At 38.3% G+C, this 20,991-nt stretch overlaps 1 protein-coding gene across 2 annotated transcripts in view; it reads left to right on the forward strand.

The window, feature by feature from the left end:
* Positions 1-20,991, forward strand: part of agbl4 (AGBL carboxypeptidase 4) — a 498,974-nt gene that overhangs the window by 454,867 nt on the left and 23,116 nt on the right. For both annotated transcript variants that reach the window (XM_079826732.1, XM_079826733.1), the window contains 2 exons: positions 13,028-13,180; positions 19,827-19,989. In XM_079826732.1, coding sequence (XP_079682858.1) covers positions 13,028-13,180; positions 19,827-19,989 — 316 coding nt within the window. The remainder of the gene's footprint in view (positions 1-13,027; positions 13,181-19,826; positions 19,990-20,991) is intronic.

A 20,991-nucleotide genomic window follows, 5' to 3' on the forward strand; every position in this document is an offset into this window, starting at 1 on the left:
TGCACGCGTGTACCGAACGGTTATGAATGTAATCTTTAACAGTTAACAGTCGGCTTGTTGTAAGCGCGGAACACACTTCAATCCGAGTTCCCACACGAACATATTAAGTATTCAGTTCATTTTATCACGAAATTCTAACGATAAATTACGTTTTGATGCTCTTTAATGTGCGTGACTGATCAGTGATCACTGAACACAGTTCAAGTGGCCGTGCGGCGCGCGCGCGCGCGTGAACGCGATCATTTGTGAACGGTGCACACGTGTAATGTTATCAAACGGTTTCCGAATGCAATCTTAAACAGTTCACAGTCGGCGGAACACACTTCCATCCAAGTTCCCACACAAACATATTAAGTATTCAGTTCATTTTATCACGAAATTCAAACGATAAATGCCGTTTCTGGTCACTGATCACAGTTCAAGCGGCCGCGCGACGCGCACGCGCGTGAACGCGATCATCTGTGAAGGCGATCGATCTTCTCTTACTAAAGAATAAACATGAATGACGATCTGAAGGTATGAGGATACATTACAACTTACTGTCATGTATATATGTGGGGTAATCGCTCAATCAGTGTTTCAACGGCGGAAAGACGTCAATATAACTGCGTGTAAACTAAACAATGTCATGTAACGTTAGCGTCACATTCACTCAGGCAGTCATTCAGTGTCCACAGACTTTTATTCACTAGAGAAATCAACTCTTTCGCTAAATATATGCTCTATATTAGCCCTTATATTCATTATATTCTACTTAACCTGTTAGTGATGTCTTGATTATTTCATGGATGTTAAATAAACCTGTCTTGAAAATGACAGACATTGTATATAAATTAATATTTTTCAACAACGATTTGGAGAAAAAAACTATTTTATAATTAGATTTAGAAGTTAATGCAAAAACTGCCTTATGTTTTTGCCTGAAGTTTACATGTTTGCATACAATGTATTATTTGAGTGTTGATTATTATACCTAAAAATGAATAGCAACTGAATTTAGGCTAATAGTTTGGGCTCTGTTGTGAACCTTTAATATTAATGTACAAATAAGGGCTCCCTATATAATTTAAAGAAATATCTTAAATAAACTTTTAGAAATAATTTAATTCATTCAAGGACAGACACTTTTTTCCCCAGTAAACCACTATTAAATATAAAAAATAAATAAAAAGCAATTTTGTAAATCTGCTGTACCGAACTCGTACCGAACCGTGACTTCAAAACCGAGGTACGTACCGAACCGTCAGTTTTGTGTACCGTTACACCCAATGTCATCTACATTTACATTTACATTTATGCATTTTGGCAGACGCTTTTATCCAAAGCGACTTACAGTGTCCTTCTTACAGGGACAATCCCCCTGGAGCAACATGGAGTAAAGTGCCTTGCGTAAAGGACACACTGGTGGTGACAGCTGGGATCGAACCAGCAACCTTTTGCATATCAGTTCCATGGTTTAACCCACTGGACCACCATCTCACTAATATCTATTTTCCAGGAGACACCTGAGAACAACAATTATAAAAAAAAACATAGCAGTGTGATTTTTTTACCATTACTCACCTCTAGCTCACTCTGTAACATGTACAGACCATGTGCCCGCCGTCTCCACGACTTCACCCAAACCCTTTTCTTTTTTTTTGCGTGAATTTTCAAACACTATCATCGCAATTTCTTCCTGCATATCATCCACCATGCTTATTCTGAAGTCTTGCGAGATTTTGCGAGATTTCCTGTATTTACAGTCAGGCTCTGGTTGAAAATCTGTTTGTGTGTGGTGTGCTGTCTTTGTCACATCATGGCACACCACACTATAGGAGCAAAACGGTTAAATCTAGGATTATTTGTCCTCATGTTTGTGGTCTATCACATTTTGAAAATCTTATAAGATGTAAAAAATCTTTTGCTGTGTAGCCAGCATAACTGGCACAATAGTATAATGCTCTCCTGATTTTTTTTTTTTATGAACAATTACAAAAGAGTTAAATGACTGAAATGACCTGGCAAAGACTGAGTTTCTCGTCTTCCCCACAAATCCCACTATACAACACAACTTCACCATCCAGCTAGCTCCATCCTTGATTTCCCCATCAAAGTCGGTCAGAAATTTTGGAGTAACATTTGATAACCAGTTGTCCTTCAAAGAACACATCTCAAAGACAGCTCGGTCATGCAGGTTTGCGCTGCACAACATCAGGAAGATCAGACCACACAGCTTCTCGTCCAGGCCCTGGTTGTTTGACTGCTGCAATGCGCTTCTGTCTGGACTCCCATCATGTGCAATCCAAACACTTCGAATGTTTCAGAACGCAGCAGCACGTCTTGTCTTCAACGAGCCCAAAAGGACCCATGTCACACCTCTCTTCATCTCTCTGCACTGGCTACCACTCACCGCTCGCATCAAGTTCAAGGCGCTGATGCTTGCTTACAGAGCCACCACGAGCTCCGCTCCTGCTTACTTTGACTCGTTTCTACGAGTCTACACCCCCACCAGAAGCCTTCGCCCAGCTAAGGAAAGAGGCATGAAAACCCTCTCCAGAACATTCTCATTCACTGTTCCCGGCTGGTGGAACGATCTTCCCATCGCCATCTGAAACGCAGAATCACTGACAACATTCAAAAGACAACTAAAAACTAATCTTTTCCACAAGCTCATAAAATAAAAAATTAATTAAAAAATTCCTCTTTCTTCCCCTTTTCCCTCCCTACTCTAGCCTGTGCTACACTGAGTAATGTACACAAACTTAGTATTTCAGGCACTTTTTGTGTTTCTTCGACTCTTCATGACGGATCGCTTCCTGAACTCCTCAGTTGTAAGTCGCTTTTGGATAAAAGCGTCTGCTAAATGCATAAATGTAAATGTAACAGGGTTTGTTCGTATGGGAAGAAGTAGGCGGGAACCGGCGAACATTTAAGAGACTTTAATAAAATAAATCAACAAACAGAAAGTAAAAGCGGCAGAACTCACGGACGACTGCCGCACACAGACACAACCAAACGTAAACAAAACACAACGTAAATTCCAGGCCTGGTCCTCTCTCGTCCTTCACTGTCGTCGCTCCTCCTTTATACTCCCGTCACTCCTCCCGCTTTCACGTTCCCTCGGGGGGGGGGGGGGGGTGCTTGGTAGACGGCTTGATCCTCCTCCGCCCCCGCGAGTCCAGCGCTCCCTGCTCCTCCCCTAAATGGCGGACGGCAGCAGGCTCCGGCTCACAGCAAGCGCCGACGACTCCTCCACTCCCTCTTGGATGGCAGCCACCCCGTCTCGATCCAGGGGCACGGCAGCAAGCTCTCCGTCCCACCGGATCTTCACTCGCTCCAGCACCACCACCTAGGGCAGCCCCTCGCAGTCTTCATCCATCCACGCTGCCCGACCTCCTCAACACCGCGATCCCCCTCAGCAGCGAGGGCTCTTCGACAGCATATACCTCCTTCCTCCTGGGCTTCGGCACCAATTTAACGGGTTTGTTCGTATGTGAAAAAGGAGGCGGGAACCGGTCGTTGCTCCTCCTTTTTACTCCCATCACTCCTCCGTGAGACACAAGACCGATGCGGCACGCAGCTGGCGCTCATCGTCCTTAATGACCGCGGCCTCGTCCCGCTCTCAGGGTCCCTCAGCCTCGCTGCTCACCACAGTAAATAAAGCATATTTTGTTACCTTTTTGAACTTGGATGGGTCCCGTTTGAGCAGATGTTTCGTACCATCATCACTGTCATTGTCAGAGCTTATTTCCCCAGTATCTGACTCATATTTTAAAGGTTGCATCTCATACAGACATACTCTGATATACAACTGCACACACAAAATGTAGCACTGATACTAATTAGTCTGCAAGGCTGTGACTGCAAGACTGTTCAACAGCAGGCAGAGTTTAGCGCCAAGCCAACACACCAGCTCCCTGTTCCCAGTATGCTAACATAGACCACGCTAAGCTAATGTATGCTAATCTACAACACTCACCATTTAATTGCACAAACCTCTCTTGGTTAACATACTAGCTTGCATTGCAGTAGGCTTACACATACTGAGCCAAATGTGTTTTAACCTGTGGCAGAGAGGGCACTTTAAGACAATTACTTTACACTGCTCGAATTATACAAGTTACTAATATGAAGTGTATTGCATTTCTGCAGGAAATTTGCAACAACCTTGTATTTGCATTGAGGATACAGCTAATTTTGTCCTAAATAATCAGTTTATTAATGCTAAGTGTTTTCATGACCTTTTTTTCAGTGCTAATGAAAACCTTCACGTTTTGTTGTTTGTTTTCTGTGCCAGAAACAAGCCCATATTTAAGTACATTTTGAACACCTCATTGATGTGATTTTGTGTTCAATCCATCTCTTTGAGCACTAAAGTCACCTGAGTGGTTTTTAAAAAGCGAAACAATTCGCCATATTACACTCTCCAGTGAGCACTGGTCAGGTGAGAAAATGACTCAGAGTTAGTGATGGAAGTGTATATAATCTGTCCATGAGCACCAAGTATTTGTTTAGGAAAAATGAAAGAGAAAGAGAAGGGGAAAGAATAAGAAAACAAATGGACCTATCTCCCGCGTAAAACGCTGTTTTTCCAGCCCATTTATCATGGAGAGAGAGGGATTCTTTTTGATTGGCTGATTACCTCGATCATTCATCATGGCCCAGATATCCCCACCAATCTGACAACAGCATTTTGGATAATTTGTTAAAGATGACAAAAGGGCCGGTATTGCCATGGTTCATTTCTGACCTTTTTAATATTAGAAAATTAATTTTCCGTCTGAAACAAATGTATTAGATCCTGTCAGCCTGGCCAGATGAATATTGCACCTTGAAATCCCCCCTTCCCTGTGTGGTTGCTGCTCTTTCTCTCTCTCTCTCTCTCTCTCTCTCTCTCTCTCTCTCTCTCTCAATCGAGTATTTATGTGAGCCGTTGTGTGCGGTTCTGATAGTGGCTGAAAGCAGTCTTGCGAGAGAACGAGAGAGAAAGAAAGACAGATAAAGAAAGAGTTGAGACGTCCTCTGGTGTCAGACGCACCTTTCTAAGCGATCACCCAGATTTACGGGCAATTTACGTCCATCATCACTTCCTGTCCTCCGTCCTTCCATCATCTCACATTCAGTGAATCTCTGAAATATCTGGACGTGTCTCTTTCTCTCTTTCTTTCCCTGTCTCTCTCATGTTTTTAAGGGTGTTTTATAAGACAAGTCAGAAACACGTCAAATGAGCTTCCGGTGTTTGGTTGGAGATGGTTGATTTGGATTGATATGATGATTGTGATGATTTTAATCAGCCCTTTATTTGACTATTACGTTTCCTAAAACCATGCTAGTTCCACAGTCGCTCCCTTATATAAATAATATGAGTGAGTATTATTGCATTATCAATATTTCCCTGAATCCATTTGGCAATAAGGGCTGTTTGGACATGATGGTTCTCTGACCGGAAAAATCCTGAAAAAAAATTCTTCTTCTTCTTCGGATTCTTCTTCTTCTTCGGATTCTTCTTCTTCGGATTCTTCTTCTTCGCATTTTACTTCTTCGCATTTTTCTTCTTCGGATTCTTCTTCTTCGGATTCTTTAATGAATAAAGTTCAAAACACAGAATTTATTTTTTATAACTGTGTAAAACATCTTTGCTGTCACTTCAATTGAATGTGTCCTTGCTAAACTGCTGTAATAATGTGTGTGTGAGTGTTCATATATATGTAAATATATAGTATATACAGTTGCAAGAAAAAGTATATGAAATGATTGTAGAATCTGTGAAATGTAATAATTGTAACTAAATAAGAGAGATCATACAAAATACATGTTATTTTTTATTTAGTACTGTCCTGAATAAAATATTTTACATAAAAAATGTTTACATTTAGTCCACAAGACAAAAAAATAACTGAATTTATTAAAATGACAATATACAAAAGTTCAAATATGCAAAAGATGCTGGAAACTGAAGAATTTGCAGGACCTGGAGGATTTTTCTGAAGAACATTGGGCAGTTTAACAGATCAAGACAAACAAGGGACTCATGAACAACCATCACAAACCCCCCCCCCCCAAAAAAACACCCGTGGATCATCCAGGAAACGACACACAGCACTGAGAATCAATGGTTCATAACTTTTGAAAGGGTCATTTTAATAATAATGTATGTAAAATATCTTATTGAGGACAACACTACATATGATCTCTTTAATTTTGTTAAAATTATTCACATTTTCACAGATTCTGCAAGCGGTTCACATACTTTGTCTTGCAACTGTGTGTATATATTTATATCTATATATTATATGTCTGTGTGTATGTACTGTATAACTCTTCATAGTATACACACACACACATATATATATATATATATATATATATATATATATATATATATATATATATATATATATATATATATATATATATATATATATATATATATATATATATATATATATATATATATATATATATATATATATATAAACATTTATTACACACACAGCTCAAATTTGAAGTCATTTCTGTGTTGAGCTGAAGAGTATATCATCCCTAATGCCTAAGAACGGAGGATGGAAACTGTTGCGCTATGGAACGCTGCCATTATCCACACTGGCAAACATCTGAAAAGCGAGATATAATCTGAACTCTCTCTGATGAGCTGTCTTTTCAACCATCATGCACACAGACGCCTTCCATCTTTTCTTTTCTGCCTTCGCTTTGCATGTAATTGTGTGTTTTGACCTCAATCAGAATATTTTCCACATTTTCCACAACTGTATTTCAAGTCTTGCATTATCATAAACCGCTCAGACACTTTCTGTTCCCCTCGTCTGCAGAGGATGGACAAACTTCTGAGCGAGCAGAATCTGTTGCGTCCTCTCTTCATAGGTATTGCTGATGCTAAGTGCTTTGTGGTTAAATGCATCAGCTTCTAATCCTGCTTAAATCAGCACCATTTCTTAATTCATACAGATAAGCAGAGCATTTATGGGCCTTAACAGCCCAGACTAATTACTATTCCTTAGATAAGTGCTCGTCCGACTAAATTCTTTTGACCTTCCATTTCTACTCAAAGGAGCAGGTAGACGTTTGCCTGCTGTCCTCACATGCAGCCTTGCAAAAAGTGTGATGGGCATTTTACATGCACTTGAATATTCAACACGTCAACACTCAAATTATGCTCTATTTTCATATTCCTAATTTCTTAATTGCCCTTAATTGCTTAATTACAAATTCAAATGAACAAATCTGGAGGTCAGAGACGCATGCTAATTGAACAATCAATCAGCGTTAAGCTAGCGGAGTATTGTCCACCTTTGATTGACAGCACATTAGGACTGTGTGATTGGCTGTCTGTTTGTTGACATTGAGGGCTGTAGATGGGGACTGTACTTTTCTCTCACGGATGTCCTTGATATTGCGTAAGGAAAATCAAGTTTGAATTTCGGGACAGGTATCATTTTCACCTTGAAAGATGATATTTTAATACCACAGGAGCAGTTAGGTCATTCATACTATGCTATATACTTTTTCTGTATGCTATGTATATTTATTGTAGTTTTAGAATATTATTTATGTACTATTAAAGTCATTATTCAAGCTTTAATTTTTATATTTTAAGTTAGTTTTTGTAATTTTATTAGTTTTTTATTATTATTAATATTATTTCTACAGTTTAAATTTTTAAAAGTTTTCCATCTAATATTTATATTTGATTAAATTCCAGCTTTATTTTAATGTCCAAAAACTATTCTCAGTTGTTTTAGTTAACAATAACACTGACTTAATGACATAAATATTCCATATATTCCAAACTTTTTTGTGTATATTGTTAATATTGTTTAATTGTTAATCAGTTTTTTTTTTATAATTCACTTCCATACTTTGAGTATTAAGTTATGACGTGATGTTTGTGACGTTATGATGTTTTTACATTGATTTAACGTTACTTTAATAAGTTAAGCCATTTTCAACTTTTTATATAAGTTATACACAAGTCAGTTTAATATAATTTAAGTTGAAATGACTTAAACATCCAAGTTGATTGTACTTAAAAATGTAAGGAAGCAACTTTAAAAAAAAATAGAAATAAATAAAAAAAGTACACACTATCTTTCTTTTACATAATTTGTAGTACATGTATAGTCTTTGGATATTCTGAAGCAAATATCTCAAATATTTATATTGTTTATACTTCAGTATAACTAACCAGTTTTAATTATAAATTTTATTTGTATATATATTTTAATTATTATATCTATTTTTTATTCTTTTATTTTTTTATGTTATTTTTTGTACTTACTGTTGTAATGGCTAAATGTTTGTCTTCGTCATTTTGTGTGTAAAAGATATCAAAACAACAATAAAACATTTATAAAAAATAAAAAAAATACACAAAATAGAAAAATAAATAGGAGAAAAAGAACGTGCAATCAAAATGGTTAAAAAAAATAAAACAATATAAAATTGATACAAATGTTTAATTAAAAGCTACCCTAAAAAAATACGTTTTAAAGCGAGATTTAAAAATGCAGAGAGATTTAGCTTGCCTTATCTCAATCAGTAAGGAATTCCAGTTTTGGAGCTAATGAGGAAAAAGCCCTATCCGCATCAGTCTTAGATGAGTTTTCGGAACAACTAAAAGACCAGTTTCAGATGAACGAAGGTTACGCGTAGGAGTATGGGGAATTAAAAGCTCAGACAAATATTGAGGTGCCAACCCATGTAAAACATTGTACATCAAAATGTTATAATCAACCCTAAACTTAACCGGGAGCCAATGCAAAGACTCCAAAATAGGAGTTATATGATCTCTTATCCTAGTTCTTGTAAGGATTCTAGCAGCCGAATTTTGAACTACCTGCAATTTGTTTAGGGTAGCTTTTGACACCCCAGCCAAACAAGGCATTACAATAATCAATACAGGTAAACACAAAAGTGTTAATCAACCTCTCAGCAACAGAAAAAGAAAGCATTGGATGTAATCTGGCAATATTTCTAAGATGAAAAAACAATGGTTTAACTGTATTCTGGACATGTGGCTCAAATGTTAGATTTGCATCAAATTTGCATTTACAGTGAAAATCCATTTAACAAACAAAATCCAGTTCCTTAATGACAACATCCTCCTGGAAGTGACATCATTTTGCTGGGAAAACACCATAACAAAGTATTAGCAATTTGATTAGTCAAAATGTTTGATTTGTATAGCTTCTTTTTTTAAATTTAGAGAGTTTAAAAGGTACCACATAAGATGAATCACCCAGGTATTACAGTCTTCTTCTTGGTTTTTTAATTTCACTTCACTTCTTTGTCTTTCATGAGCTCAGCACCATGACAGATGGCACCTGGTCCCAGATCAGTGTGGAAAGGTTACTTCTTACCCGGAGGTAGAGAACAGCTCTTGCAGAATGAAGCAGCGGCCATTTCATTTCCACTCTTAATTATGTTCTTAACGGTGCAAAATGAGCCAACGGACCTTGCTGAAGGAACACAGCACTTCATGCATACAGTGCCATTACACAGAGTGTGAACTTAAGCATCTCTTTGAGCAAGAGAAAAGGTCATAAATGTGTGTGTGTGTGTGTGTGTGTGTGTGTGTGTGTGTGTGTGTGTGTGTGTGTGTGTGTGTGTGTGTGTGTGTGTGTGTGTGTGTGTGTGTGTGTGTGTGTGTGTGTGTGTGTGTGTGTGTGTGTGTGTGTGTGTGTGTGTGTGTGTGTGTGTGTGTGTGTGTGTGTGTGTGTGTGTGTGTGTGGGCATGTTTTTGTGAAATATCAGGACACAAATGTGTATAATGACATGGGTATGACATAGGTATTACAAAAAGAGGGTGAAATATGAGGACGTTCCCCATGTCCTCACTTTTCAAAATGCTTATAAATCACACAGAATGAGTTTTTTTCCACAGAAAGTGAACTGCACAGTCTCCTGTGAGGGCTAGGTTTAGGGGCAGGGGCAGTGTAAGGGGATAGAACATACGGTTTGTACGGTATAAAAACCATTGCGCCTATGGAATGTCCTCACATTTCACAAAAACAAACATGTGTGTGTGTGTGTGTGTGTGTGTGTGTGTGTGTGTGTGTGTGTGTGTGTGTGTGTGTGTGTGTGTGTGTGTGTGTGTGTGTGTGTGTGAACGTGTATGCATGAATAAAGTCAGCAGCCCCACCCTGACTTTGTAATGCACGGTGAGTATATGGGCGATTAGACAGTTACCCGCCTCTATTGCACACTGGAAACCCCTTCAAGGAGCTGATGGAGCTACCTTAACAGTGACCAGTGCCTCTCTCTCTCTCTCTCTCTCTCTCTCTCTCTCGTTTTCCCTCCTCCTCCTCTTTTTTTTTTTTTTGTCTATGTGTTGTTTCTCCCTCTTCCTTGCGGGCTCCATCCATCAGACTGGCATGCGTGCAGCCGCCCCACTCTCAGCCACCATATTTCACCGCCTGCCATCAGAGGCCTGACAGCCCTGCGCTCACTAGGAAATTGCTTTGGCTGTGAGCGGAATTTCAAGCACCGGGTGCTGCCCGATCTCTCCCCCCACTCGCATCTCTCTCTCTCTCTCCCCCTCTCGGTCTTTGACTCCTGATGTTTCTCTTTCTCTCTCGCTTGCTCTTCCTTACTTCTGTTTTACCTCCCTCTCCCGACGACCCGCGGGATTCGAGGTGCGCTTCGGAATGTGTAATGAAGAAAGAAAAGGTTCGCTGTAGATGGAGAGAGCGCGGGAGGGGGTCAAAGGGTAGAGGAGTGGGCCCTATTATGCCTGCATCAGATGCTTACAATGTACACAACGGATCGAGAGAGATAGGCAGCCTCAAACAAAATGGCCATTACTTTGTTGCCGTATAGATACGCGTAGCAGGATGCTCCTTTTGATGCCTTGTCACCGAAGTGTTGTGACTCACTCTCTCTCCCTCTCACCCACACACAATAGCACACACACACACAACGCCGAGGCGCATCAAACAGCAGCCCTCCTCGTGGCGACACCTCATTCTGCTCGACAGCGTGATCCTCTCTCGACACAAAACCACACACAAGTGTCTCTCTCATCGCCTTGCCAAGCGCAAGCTTAATGATGTGGCAGCCATGATGGAGCGGCAGTTTCCTGCACTGCAGTGCTGTTAGACTGTAACTGAGAGAACACAGAGCCAAAATGGCGCGGGGGTGGATTGAGAGGGGGCGTATCTGAAGGATTGTGCACTTTTTTTTCCCGAGGATGCCTGTTTATTCTGTTTTCATGGAAGTATATTTGCGTCTTCTTTGTGGAGATGTTTCTTTCTGGTGTCACTTTGCCAATTGAATTTCTTTCTTTTATTTATTTTTTTGCTGACAAATATTATTGTATGTTTCCCGGTCCATATTAATCATTTATTCTGCATTAAACGGCTGAAATCCGGCCTGCGGTTGAGGTAGTGAGGCGTGCCTGCTTGGCTTGCTGACTCAGGAACATGAATTAATCCCTCTAAACTATGGCAGTTGTGACAGCTGTTCTATAAAACACCCAGGAGTGTTGTTGCTCTTTCACAGAATGAATAATACTGCGCTTATTTTTGCACCCGGTGCATCGGTGATGTGAAAGCACAGCATAGTTTGGTAGTTTAATATTTAAGATGTTTGCTTGCTCTGTGTTTCTATGGACAGTCAATTTCTCGTTGTCTGTGTTAACCGCAAAAAAAAAAGGAAAATGTACTCTCATGTCATTCCAAACCTGTATGACTTTCTATCCTCCCTTGTGCAGAAAATAAGGACGTTTTTAGGAATTTTCTTGCATCTAGATATGAAGTTACACTACCGTAATATACCATTTGGAGTCTGCAAGACTTTTTTTACATTTATTTGATCGAAAATACAGTAAAAACAGTAATGTTGTGAAATATTGTTACATACTAACTATCTAAAATAACTGCTTCCTGTTTTAATATATCTCAAAGTGTAGGTTGGGGAGCGCGGGGTTAGTAACACGCATATTTTAACCCTTTCCACACATGCCAGAATAATGAAACTTAGTGTATTTACTAGTTGCCATATCAACATTATTTAGAGAAAAAATAGCGCCAAAATTTTAAAATCTCTGGAAGATATTACTGAACATTTATTTACCCATAGCAAAAGTACATTTCTTACTTAAGTTTAGTTTTCATCTCTGTTTTTTGCGTTTATTTAAAATAAGACAAATCCGATATTATTGTAATCTTATATTTGTTATTTAACAGTTGAGATCGTTCTTTAATGCTGATCTAACAGCAGAAGACACGAGCCGCGGTTTAAATCCCAGTTGCGCAGATGGGGTGCATTGTAACTGCGTTACAATGAGACCCTATTAGAAATATGCCATTATATTCTATACTTTTATGAATTCTTTTGAGAAACCATGAGAAAAGGGTGAATAATGACTGAGAGTTAATGTTCAGATATTATTAATTATTATTATGTTTTGAACTATGCTGTATAGCTGTATTTAGCGATGTGTTTGTAGTCAAACTCAAAAATGCTTATATTTGTAATGATTAAAAAAGGCCATTATTTTATTTTAAAAATGTAATAATTGTAAGCTGTCATTTGGTCATGTTACATTGTGCCCCACCACATGTTACAATGTACCCCACCTATGGGGCATATCGTCACATTTCACTTCCATTCTTTCGGGGTAAATCAAGAAAAAAGTATACAATGTATTAATGAAACAAAACCACATAATTGTACTAGATGTGTGCAATTAATGTGGGAAAAAATAAATATTCGGAACCCCAAGTGGATTTACACAAACTGAGAAAGTCAAAAAACATTAGGTTGTGCCCCGCTCTCCCCTATTCCTTTCATGGCTGAGCTGAAATTTCAGCAGCCATGCTAATTTTTATTTTTTCAAAAAAAGCTCAGCATTCATTTACTATAGAAAACCCTTAATGACCACATCAACTGTATGAATATGAATATTGTGAAAGTGCTGAGTTTTTAATATATTTATTTGAATTTGTTCACAGTGTGTTCTCTGCCTGTTCATCTTTTCCACCTGTCTGGTCTAATCATTGTGTCTCTCTCTCTGTCTGATTTACAGAAAGTCAGTTTGGAGTTCTACATTGACGTGCACGCCCACTCCACCATGATGAATGGCTTCATGTACGGTAACGTCTTTGAGGAAGAGGATAGAGTGCAAAGACAGGCCGTCTTTCCTCGACTCCTGTGCCAAAACGCGCCTGACTTCTCTCTTGTGAGTCTCATGGGTATTACCATGCTACCTTTTAGTGCTTTTTTGTTGAAAAACACAAAGGCCCTCAAACTGCTTTATGGTTGTTGTTGTTGTTGTTTTCTTTTTTTTGTCTGTTTAAGTCATATTTATGCCTATTTTATTTTATGTATGTGCATACAGTTTGTGTACATGTTGCCTGCATAAGGATCTTGGCTTAAAGTCGCCATGAAATCTAAATTAAATGACTGTTGTCTATAAACTAGTGCGCTCCAAAACTGACAAAATTCACATTTAGAAGATATAAGCAGCATTCAAATCTCTCATTTCCAATGATTTTGATGACACTTCAGCTTCTCATCAGATTTTCTGTCCAATCAAATGCTTTCTCGAATCTAAAGCGCCCCCTTCATTATAAATAGATGCTGAAGCTGCGGCAATATTTCACACATTTACTATTTTCTATATGATGAATGGCACATAGTGCACTCTATATAGGGGATAGGGATTAGGGAACAATTCAAACAGTGAAAATATGCTTTCCATTGAGGCGAATGAAGTCTGGTTTCACATTAGGGTCATGTGAACCGCCCCAGCGTCCACACAGTCTGCTTCGGTCCAGAGACACGATAGCACAGAACGGATCATATGCAAGAGTCCAGAAAACATACCGGACCCATTTGAATTCTGCACAGAATGCTATATGTTAAAGCAATATGGAGGAAATTAAGAGGAGAAACTGTTAGAGATTAAGAGGACACTGCGGCTTTACCGAGCTCAACGACTCTGGCGTAGCTGTGATAAACTAAACGCTATTGGTTAGTTTAAAAAAGAGGAGAGCTGATCGATATGTTCCGCTAGGGGTGCACGATATTCCAAAAAAATGTGATATTGCGATATCGATAATGAATATTGCGATATCGATATTAATTTCGATATTTTTAAACCTATGTAAAATTACAAAAGTTACGGAAAATGCATCAAAATAGATTCATAACAAATAAAACAAGTTCTTACAACACAAGGTTTATTTCAACTTACAGTCATATTGGACTGGTACAACATGAATAAATAAATAATAATCATGTCCGGTTGTACAGTAGTGATGCAACAATACAGTTAGTCCATGGTTCAATACATACCTCGGTTTTTAACCACGTTTTTGGTTCGGTTCAATGTAAGACCTCTACACATCTAATATACAGACACACGCGATTTTACTTTCACCTTGTGTGTATTTGACAGTATTAGCGCAATAAGACTACTTAGTCCAGTAATCACGTGTTTGACAGGCTTTTAGTGCGCACGCTCAGCACATGTTAAAACAGTGCATGAGCACGCGAATGAAATGTCTAACCGGTAACATAATGCTTTAAAACGCATTCAAATAATGAACTTTCGTGATTGTGAATAACTACAGTGTTCCGTGAGTAAAACTCTCTGACACCAGCATTGCAAGCGTGGCTAAACACCGCCTAACTTGTGCATATGATCACAATATCTGCTCATATCAGCGCGTAGACTAACAGGCACACACAAACAGAGCCGAAATAAACTGAGAAATATTTAAAACGGAGAGAAATAAAAATAATTAATTAAATGCAAAACCACCCATTGTAAACTGGCTTGTGGTGGTTCTTAACTATTTCGTCTTCTCCATGAGCAAAACACATTTTCTTACTTTTGTGTTCTTTTTTTTGCTCCACTCGCTCCCTTCGCTCTCTCTTTAGGTCCTTTCTTTTCTTTCACTTCGTTTTGATGTGCACTGGTGTGTGTGAGTGTGTAGAGCGAGGGAGAAGTGAGAGAGTGACGGTTAGCTTTGGAGCGAGTAGGAGGGACCCGGTTTTTAAAAAAATAGATTCGATAAAGAATGTATATACAGTGAAACGCGTCTCATTTTGTCATAAACAAAATATCGCATAATTATCGCGAGACTTACGATATAATTTCGGGCAACGTGATATCGCGATAACGATATTGAATCGATATATATCGTGCACCCCTATGTTCCGCCCTGTCTTCCAGTGGAAATTACGTCAACACATCGAATAATGCTGAGCGTTTCAAGGCACTTCAGTGGGCCTTTAAAGGATTAAATCACTCACAAATGAAAATTCTATCAACATTTACTCACGCTCATGTTGTTTCAAACCTGTGTGACTACCTTTCTTCTGTGAAACACATAGGCTTTTTTGAAAAAAAAGGCAAAATTTTCATTTTTGTCTGAACTGTCCCTTAACTGCTAGGCCATGGCTATTACAGATGTTTTCATTTCTGAAAAATACAGTGTTAGATATATCAAAAATTGTTGATATGCTACTATTGCGTTATGTGTGACTGCATGTAGATAAAAATTAGGAGTGGCAGCATAATGTTGCGCATGACGTTACCAGATAACATTAAAGTTTCTCTCTTCCATTACACTGATAGGTTCCTTTTTTTCTTCAGCAAAAGAAAATCATTGGCTGAATTTCATCTCTGTCAGCCTTTTCACTCTTAGCTCTATACTCATTAGCAAACGGCGCATGGAAAAGCGTTATTGGTATTTTCTCCAAAAATTCAATACGCCCCATAAATTAGCAAATTTTTTGTTTCCAAGATGAAGCGCATCAACACAAGCTATTTTTCCAGGGGCCGGCAAGTAACCTTTTCAATTCTGCCGAGCAAGACAATAACCAGACTCAATATTGCTGATGAGGTGTCTATATGAGAGGAGCAGAGACACTTTAACCATTTGCCACGGTGAGGCTCTTTTGGATGAGCCAGGAACCGCATGCTGATGAAGACACGCTTATATACGTCTGAAAAGATACATGAACCGTGCACCCAGTGCCTTCATAACCCAGAGCTGGAGAGATATTATTGCGTCTGCTCATCGCCACAGACCGAATCCTCTATATCTCAACCCCTTCTCATTTTTTCATTTGACAGCTATATTAATTGGTAATTTCCACACGGTTTTCGGTGTCAAAACGGGATAGCGTGAATCAAGAAGATTAGTTGTTCTTTATTTGCTTTGTTTGTTTACAAATGTACTTCTGGTGTATTTTTCGTCTGTATTCAGAGGGATCATTTGGATGGATGTGTCTTCCAGCTCATTGCACCCCTTCCACTCTTTCGCCATTCTTCTTTCTTGTTCCTTTTTTCATTTGGTTCCATTATAGTTTCCAGAGGATCTCATCATTATGACTAGGATGTTTTGATTTAAGATGGATGGATGCAAAAAGTAAAAATTCATAGTAGATTGATTGATAAACTTTTGAATGATAGGTAATGAATACATTTAAAGATAAATAAATGAACGGACAGATGAATGGATGGATACAAATGGATACATAATATGGATGGATAAATAATGGATAGGAGGATGAACAGATTGACTGAGCATTTAATAGATTGATAAATGCAGATATTGAAGAATGGATAGAAGTTGGATTGATTGATAATGAATAGATAAATGCAGGGATGTTTAATGGTTGGATGGATCGATAGATAAATGGATAGATAGACTTAACTGTCACCCCCCTTTTTGAGAATATACATGAAAATGCACTATCCAAACTTAAAGGGCTGTAATTCAAGAATTCTTTGGAATATAGACCTAAATTTGGTCTTGTTTATTATTATTATTGCTGAAGTGAGGCAATTCAGAATATGAAAGTATGAAAAAGTTATGGAAGTCTAAATGTACTGTAAATAAAAAATACTGTACTAAATATTTTTTATTTTATATAAAATATATATTTTACAATAATGTTTTGATCTAAAATTACTATAAAATCGAAGCCATATGTCTAACCAAGTTGTGTTCCAAATTTGAAGTTGATATCACAAAAATTGAAGTTCCCATGAGATTTTGTTTAGGCGTTATACCAAAAATAGCCACCGGGTGTCATTCAAATTCCATTGATTGTTTTTTTGATGCATTTTCCTGTAAGTTTTTGTCCAAATGTCACTTCCATCACAAAACACCTAAATGGAACCAAATATGGAATCTTGAGACTCAGACCTTTCCGACGATATGCGTTTTGTTAAGATTAGAAAAGATTTTGATTATAAAGTAGTTAAAATAAATGTTTTAATATGAAACATGACACCGCCCACTAGGGGAAGAGCCAGCTAGAAAAATTAAAGTACCATTTCCATGGTAACGCAACGTCCAATTTCAAAACGGTTTTCACAGGATGAATTTTGAGTTCGTAAGCTTTCGAATGATACCTAATTTATGATAATTACTAAAATATATGATACGAAAAAAAGGCGATAAAAAAAGAGTGCCAGACAGTTAAGAGGTTAAGGCCCTTATATACTCACGGCAAAGTTCTTTTTCCTTTTTCTTCTGATAGTTCAAAGGTGTTTGCCAGCCAGAGCTAATTTTTCTGGAAAATGGATGGATGGATGGGTCGATAGATAGATAGATAGATGGGTAAATAGATAAGTGGATGGATGGATGGATGGATTGATGATGAAAAAATGGGTAAATTAACAGGTAGACATGTAGATGGATAGGGAGGAGCATGAAGGGATGGATGGAAATATCTATAGATAAATGTGTAGATAGGTAAATGGGTAGATTGATTGTCAGCAGAAAAAACAGATGGATGGAGAGAAATATGTGTAGATAGAGAGACAGATAGACTGGGAGGTAGATTGGCTGGACAGACGGATAAATGGATGGATGGATGGTTAAAAACTTGCTAAATGGATGAATGGATAGACAAGTGGATGGTTGGACAGATGGATGTGATTGTTTCCCAGAGGGCGGAGTGTGTGTGGGTGTGTGTGTATCCGTGTGTGTGTGACCTCAACATAGCGCTGTATTTTGCTTACCTACAGTTTTACTCCAGTGATGGTCCCATTGTGGAGGTCCCTTCTCCCCTCCCTGCGGCCCCTAATGCTGTGTGTCGCTCTCTTTGTCAGCATGCAGTACCTCCAGCCTGCAACAGTGACCTTCAGCATGCAGAAAGTGTGACATTTCAGTAGCTCAGAATACGGGCAGAGGACTAACCTTTACTGCCCAGTCACCCATCTAGAACTTGCAGACTTCTCTCATACTTACACAAAGAGCCGCTTTTCACAGCCCATGACTATTCTCTGCCTCGCAGAAAAAAAAATTTCACCACATTATTTATGATTCTCTATAAATGCTGTTTGTGTTTTGTGTGTGTGCGTGTGACGTGCGTGCTCAATTTAAGGGTAAGCTGTCTTTGTGGATCTAATGCACCATGTGGGTTTGGAAGCTAAGCTCTCTGAAGCATTGTTATGCATTTGTTTTGTGTGTGTGTGTGTGTGTGTGTGTGTGTGTGTGTTTGTGACAGGAGGGCATAGAGGGCAGGTCTCCAGCTGGCATGTTGCCCTCTCTCTCTGCCTATTCAGCACACAGCCATCCCAAAGTTCATCCAGCATATTGAGGGAGAGCTGCCTCTGGAGAGAGTCATGTCTCAACTGCGCTTAGCCACCAGCTACACGTCACGCTGACACTAGATCAGTCACCTTTCTTGGGCAAAAGCAAACATTTACCAGCCATTATAGCTGAGCCATGGAAAGGCACAGAGAGTGCAGTGTAAGCAAGCACAACTGCAGGAAAAGTGGAGAGCAGGGAAAAGTTGCCAGCATGCTTAAGTACTTTTGTAATGGACAAAGAGGCATAAATGATCAGGCCAATCCAATGTGATCCATAATTAGTTTCCTAAATCCAATCAATAGCTTCCTCCTTGTGGTAATTCTGAGCCTAGTGTACAATAAAATCGGTTTAGTGGGGGGAACTTTTCAGGCTAATTATTGAGTGTTTTATTATTTGTCTTTCCCCAAAAACTGCTGATATCTATGGAAGCTTGTTTCTGCCACAGAATAAAAAATAAAAAAGGTCATTTCGAGTTTTTATCTCACAACTCTGACTTTGCGTGATATAGTCGCAATTAGCTAACAGATTATTTTATCTTAATTCATTTTTATTTATATTTTTTATTTTATTAAATAAATAATGTATATATATAATTTTTATTATTTTAGATTTAATCATTTAAAGTTATTAATTATCCCTTTAATTATTGGTTGTTCTTTCTATTACCATAGCCTTTGATACTGAAATAGTAGTTCAGTTATTTAATAAATAATACAATATAATACAACTTACTAAATGTCAAATCAAAGTCTCAAGCATTTGTAAACAGTTTTAGATTGCTTATATAATAATTATATACAAAAATAGAGTAACAAGCTTATTTTGTGCTTTAACTTATTAATACTGACTGTTCATGTATTATTTATAGTCACCTTCTTTTTGGACCATTAGTCAACAAATCCTCAGTAAACACAGCAGGTGTCATTGCAGGCATGGAGGAGATGCCCTTTTAATTTAACCGAGCTAAGTACTTCCTAAAAAAAATGCTCACTCTCAGATCTTTTTTTCCCCCAAGCAATTTCAAGTTCATCTATATTCAAACAAGATCAAACATGGTGATTTCTGAGCAGGCGAGCTGTTTACTCCATCCATTTTCACTCGTTTGACCCATTCATGCAGATAGGCAGGCATTAAAAGAGTTATCAGCCAATAACAGCGATGATTTCCCCACTCCAAAAAAGTGCTCCCAAGTATGTCTTATTGTTGGTATCTGTTTTATCGTTATTAATCATTCTGTTGTGCTATATCTCTCTGTGTCCTCTCCAGTCCAGTACAACGTTTAACCGTGATCAGGTCAAAGCCGGCACCGGCCGACGCTTCCTGGGTGGTCTGTTGGACGACACGTCGTACTGCTACACGCTGGAGGTCTCCTTCTACAGCTACCTGACCGCAGCAAGCACCTCACCTGTGCCATACACTGAGGACGGCTGTATCCTTTCATTCCTTCTTCAGCTCATAATATAACTCTACTCTGTAAAAAATATACAGTGCAATATTATATAAAAAACTAAAAACTTTTGGGTTGAGTTAGTTTTTTTAATGCATTTAAATTGAAAAGTAATTCTGAAGACATTTATAATGTTTAAAATAAATGCTGTTCTTTCTATTAATAAAAGAATTATACAAATGTATCATGGTTTCCACAAAAATAGTAAGCAGCACAACGGTTTTCAACATTGATAATAATAAATGTTTCTTGAGCAGCAAATCAGCTTATTAGAATGATTTCTGAAGGATCATGTGACACTAAAATTCAGCTTTATCATCACAGGAATAAATTACATACATGTATATTACAGTAAAAAGGTTTGCACAATATTGCTGTTTTTACTGTCATTTTGATCAAGTAATTGCAGCCTTGGTGAGCATAAGAGTCTTCTTTCAAAAACATTAAAAACTCTTACAAAGCCCAAGGTTTTGAATAGTATTGTACATGTATTTGTTTAATTATTGTATTCATTCATTATTTATACATTTTTTTGGAGGCTTAGCAAAGCACAGACGTGTAGTTTGCTACCTTTCACATCACATCTCAAAATAGTCACTACTGAAGGATTTGGGACAGTGTTCATTGAGATGAATGGGAATACTAACAGATAGTTTTCTCCAGTTTTTATAGACCTTCTACACTTCTGTTTCTCTCTGTTCTCCTCGGGTATCTCTGACCCTGAAGCCTCCAGCTGTCTGAAGGATAAAATTGAACAGATAAAGGACCAACTTCTCATTTTGTTTCACCTCTCCAAATTTGTTCTGTCTCATAGTGAACTGATTAAGTTTTGGGTCTTTAGATACAGGGACCACGGGTAGTATTATTGACAGAGAGATATTGAAGAGGACCTGGATCCTGTTGGTTATAAGTTGTTTGTGAGTTGGTTTGTTCAGTGACAAGCAAACACCCTGGTCACTACGTATCTTCCCTAAAGAGTCTTTC

Source organism: Gobio gobio (genome assembly GCF_949357685.1).
Source record: "Gobio gobio genome assembly, chromosome: 10".
NCBI classification, from domain to species: Eukaryota; Metazoa; Chordata; class Actinopteri; order Cypriniformes; family Gobionidae; genus Gobio; species Gobio gobio.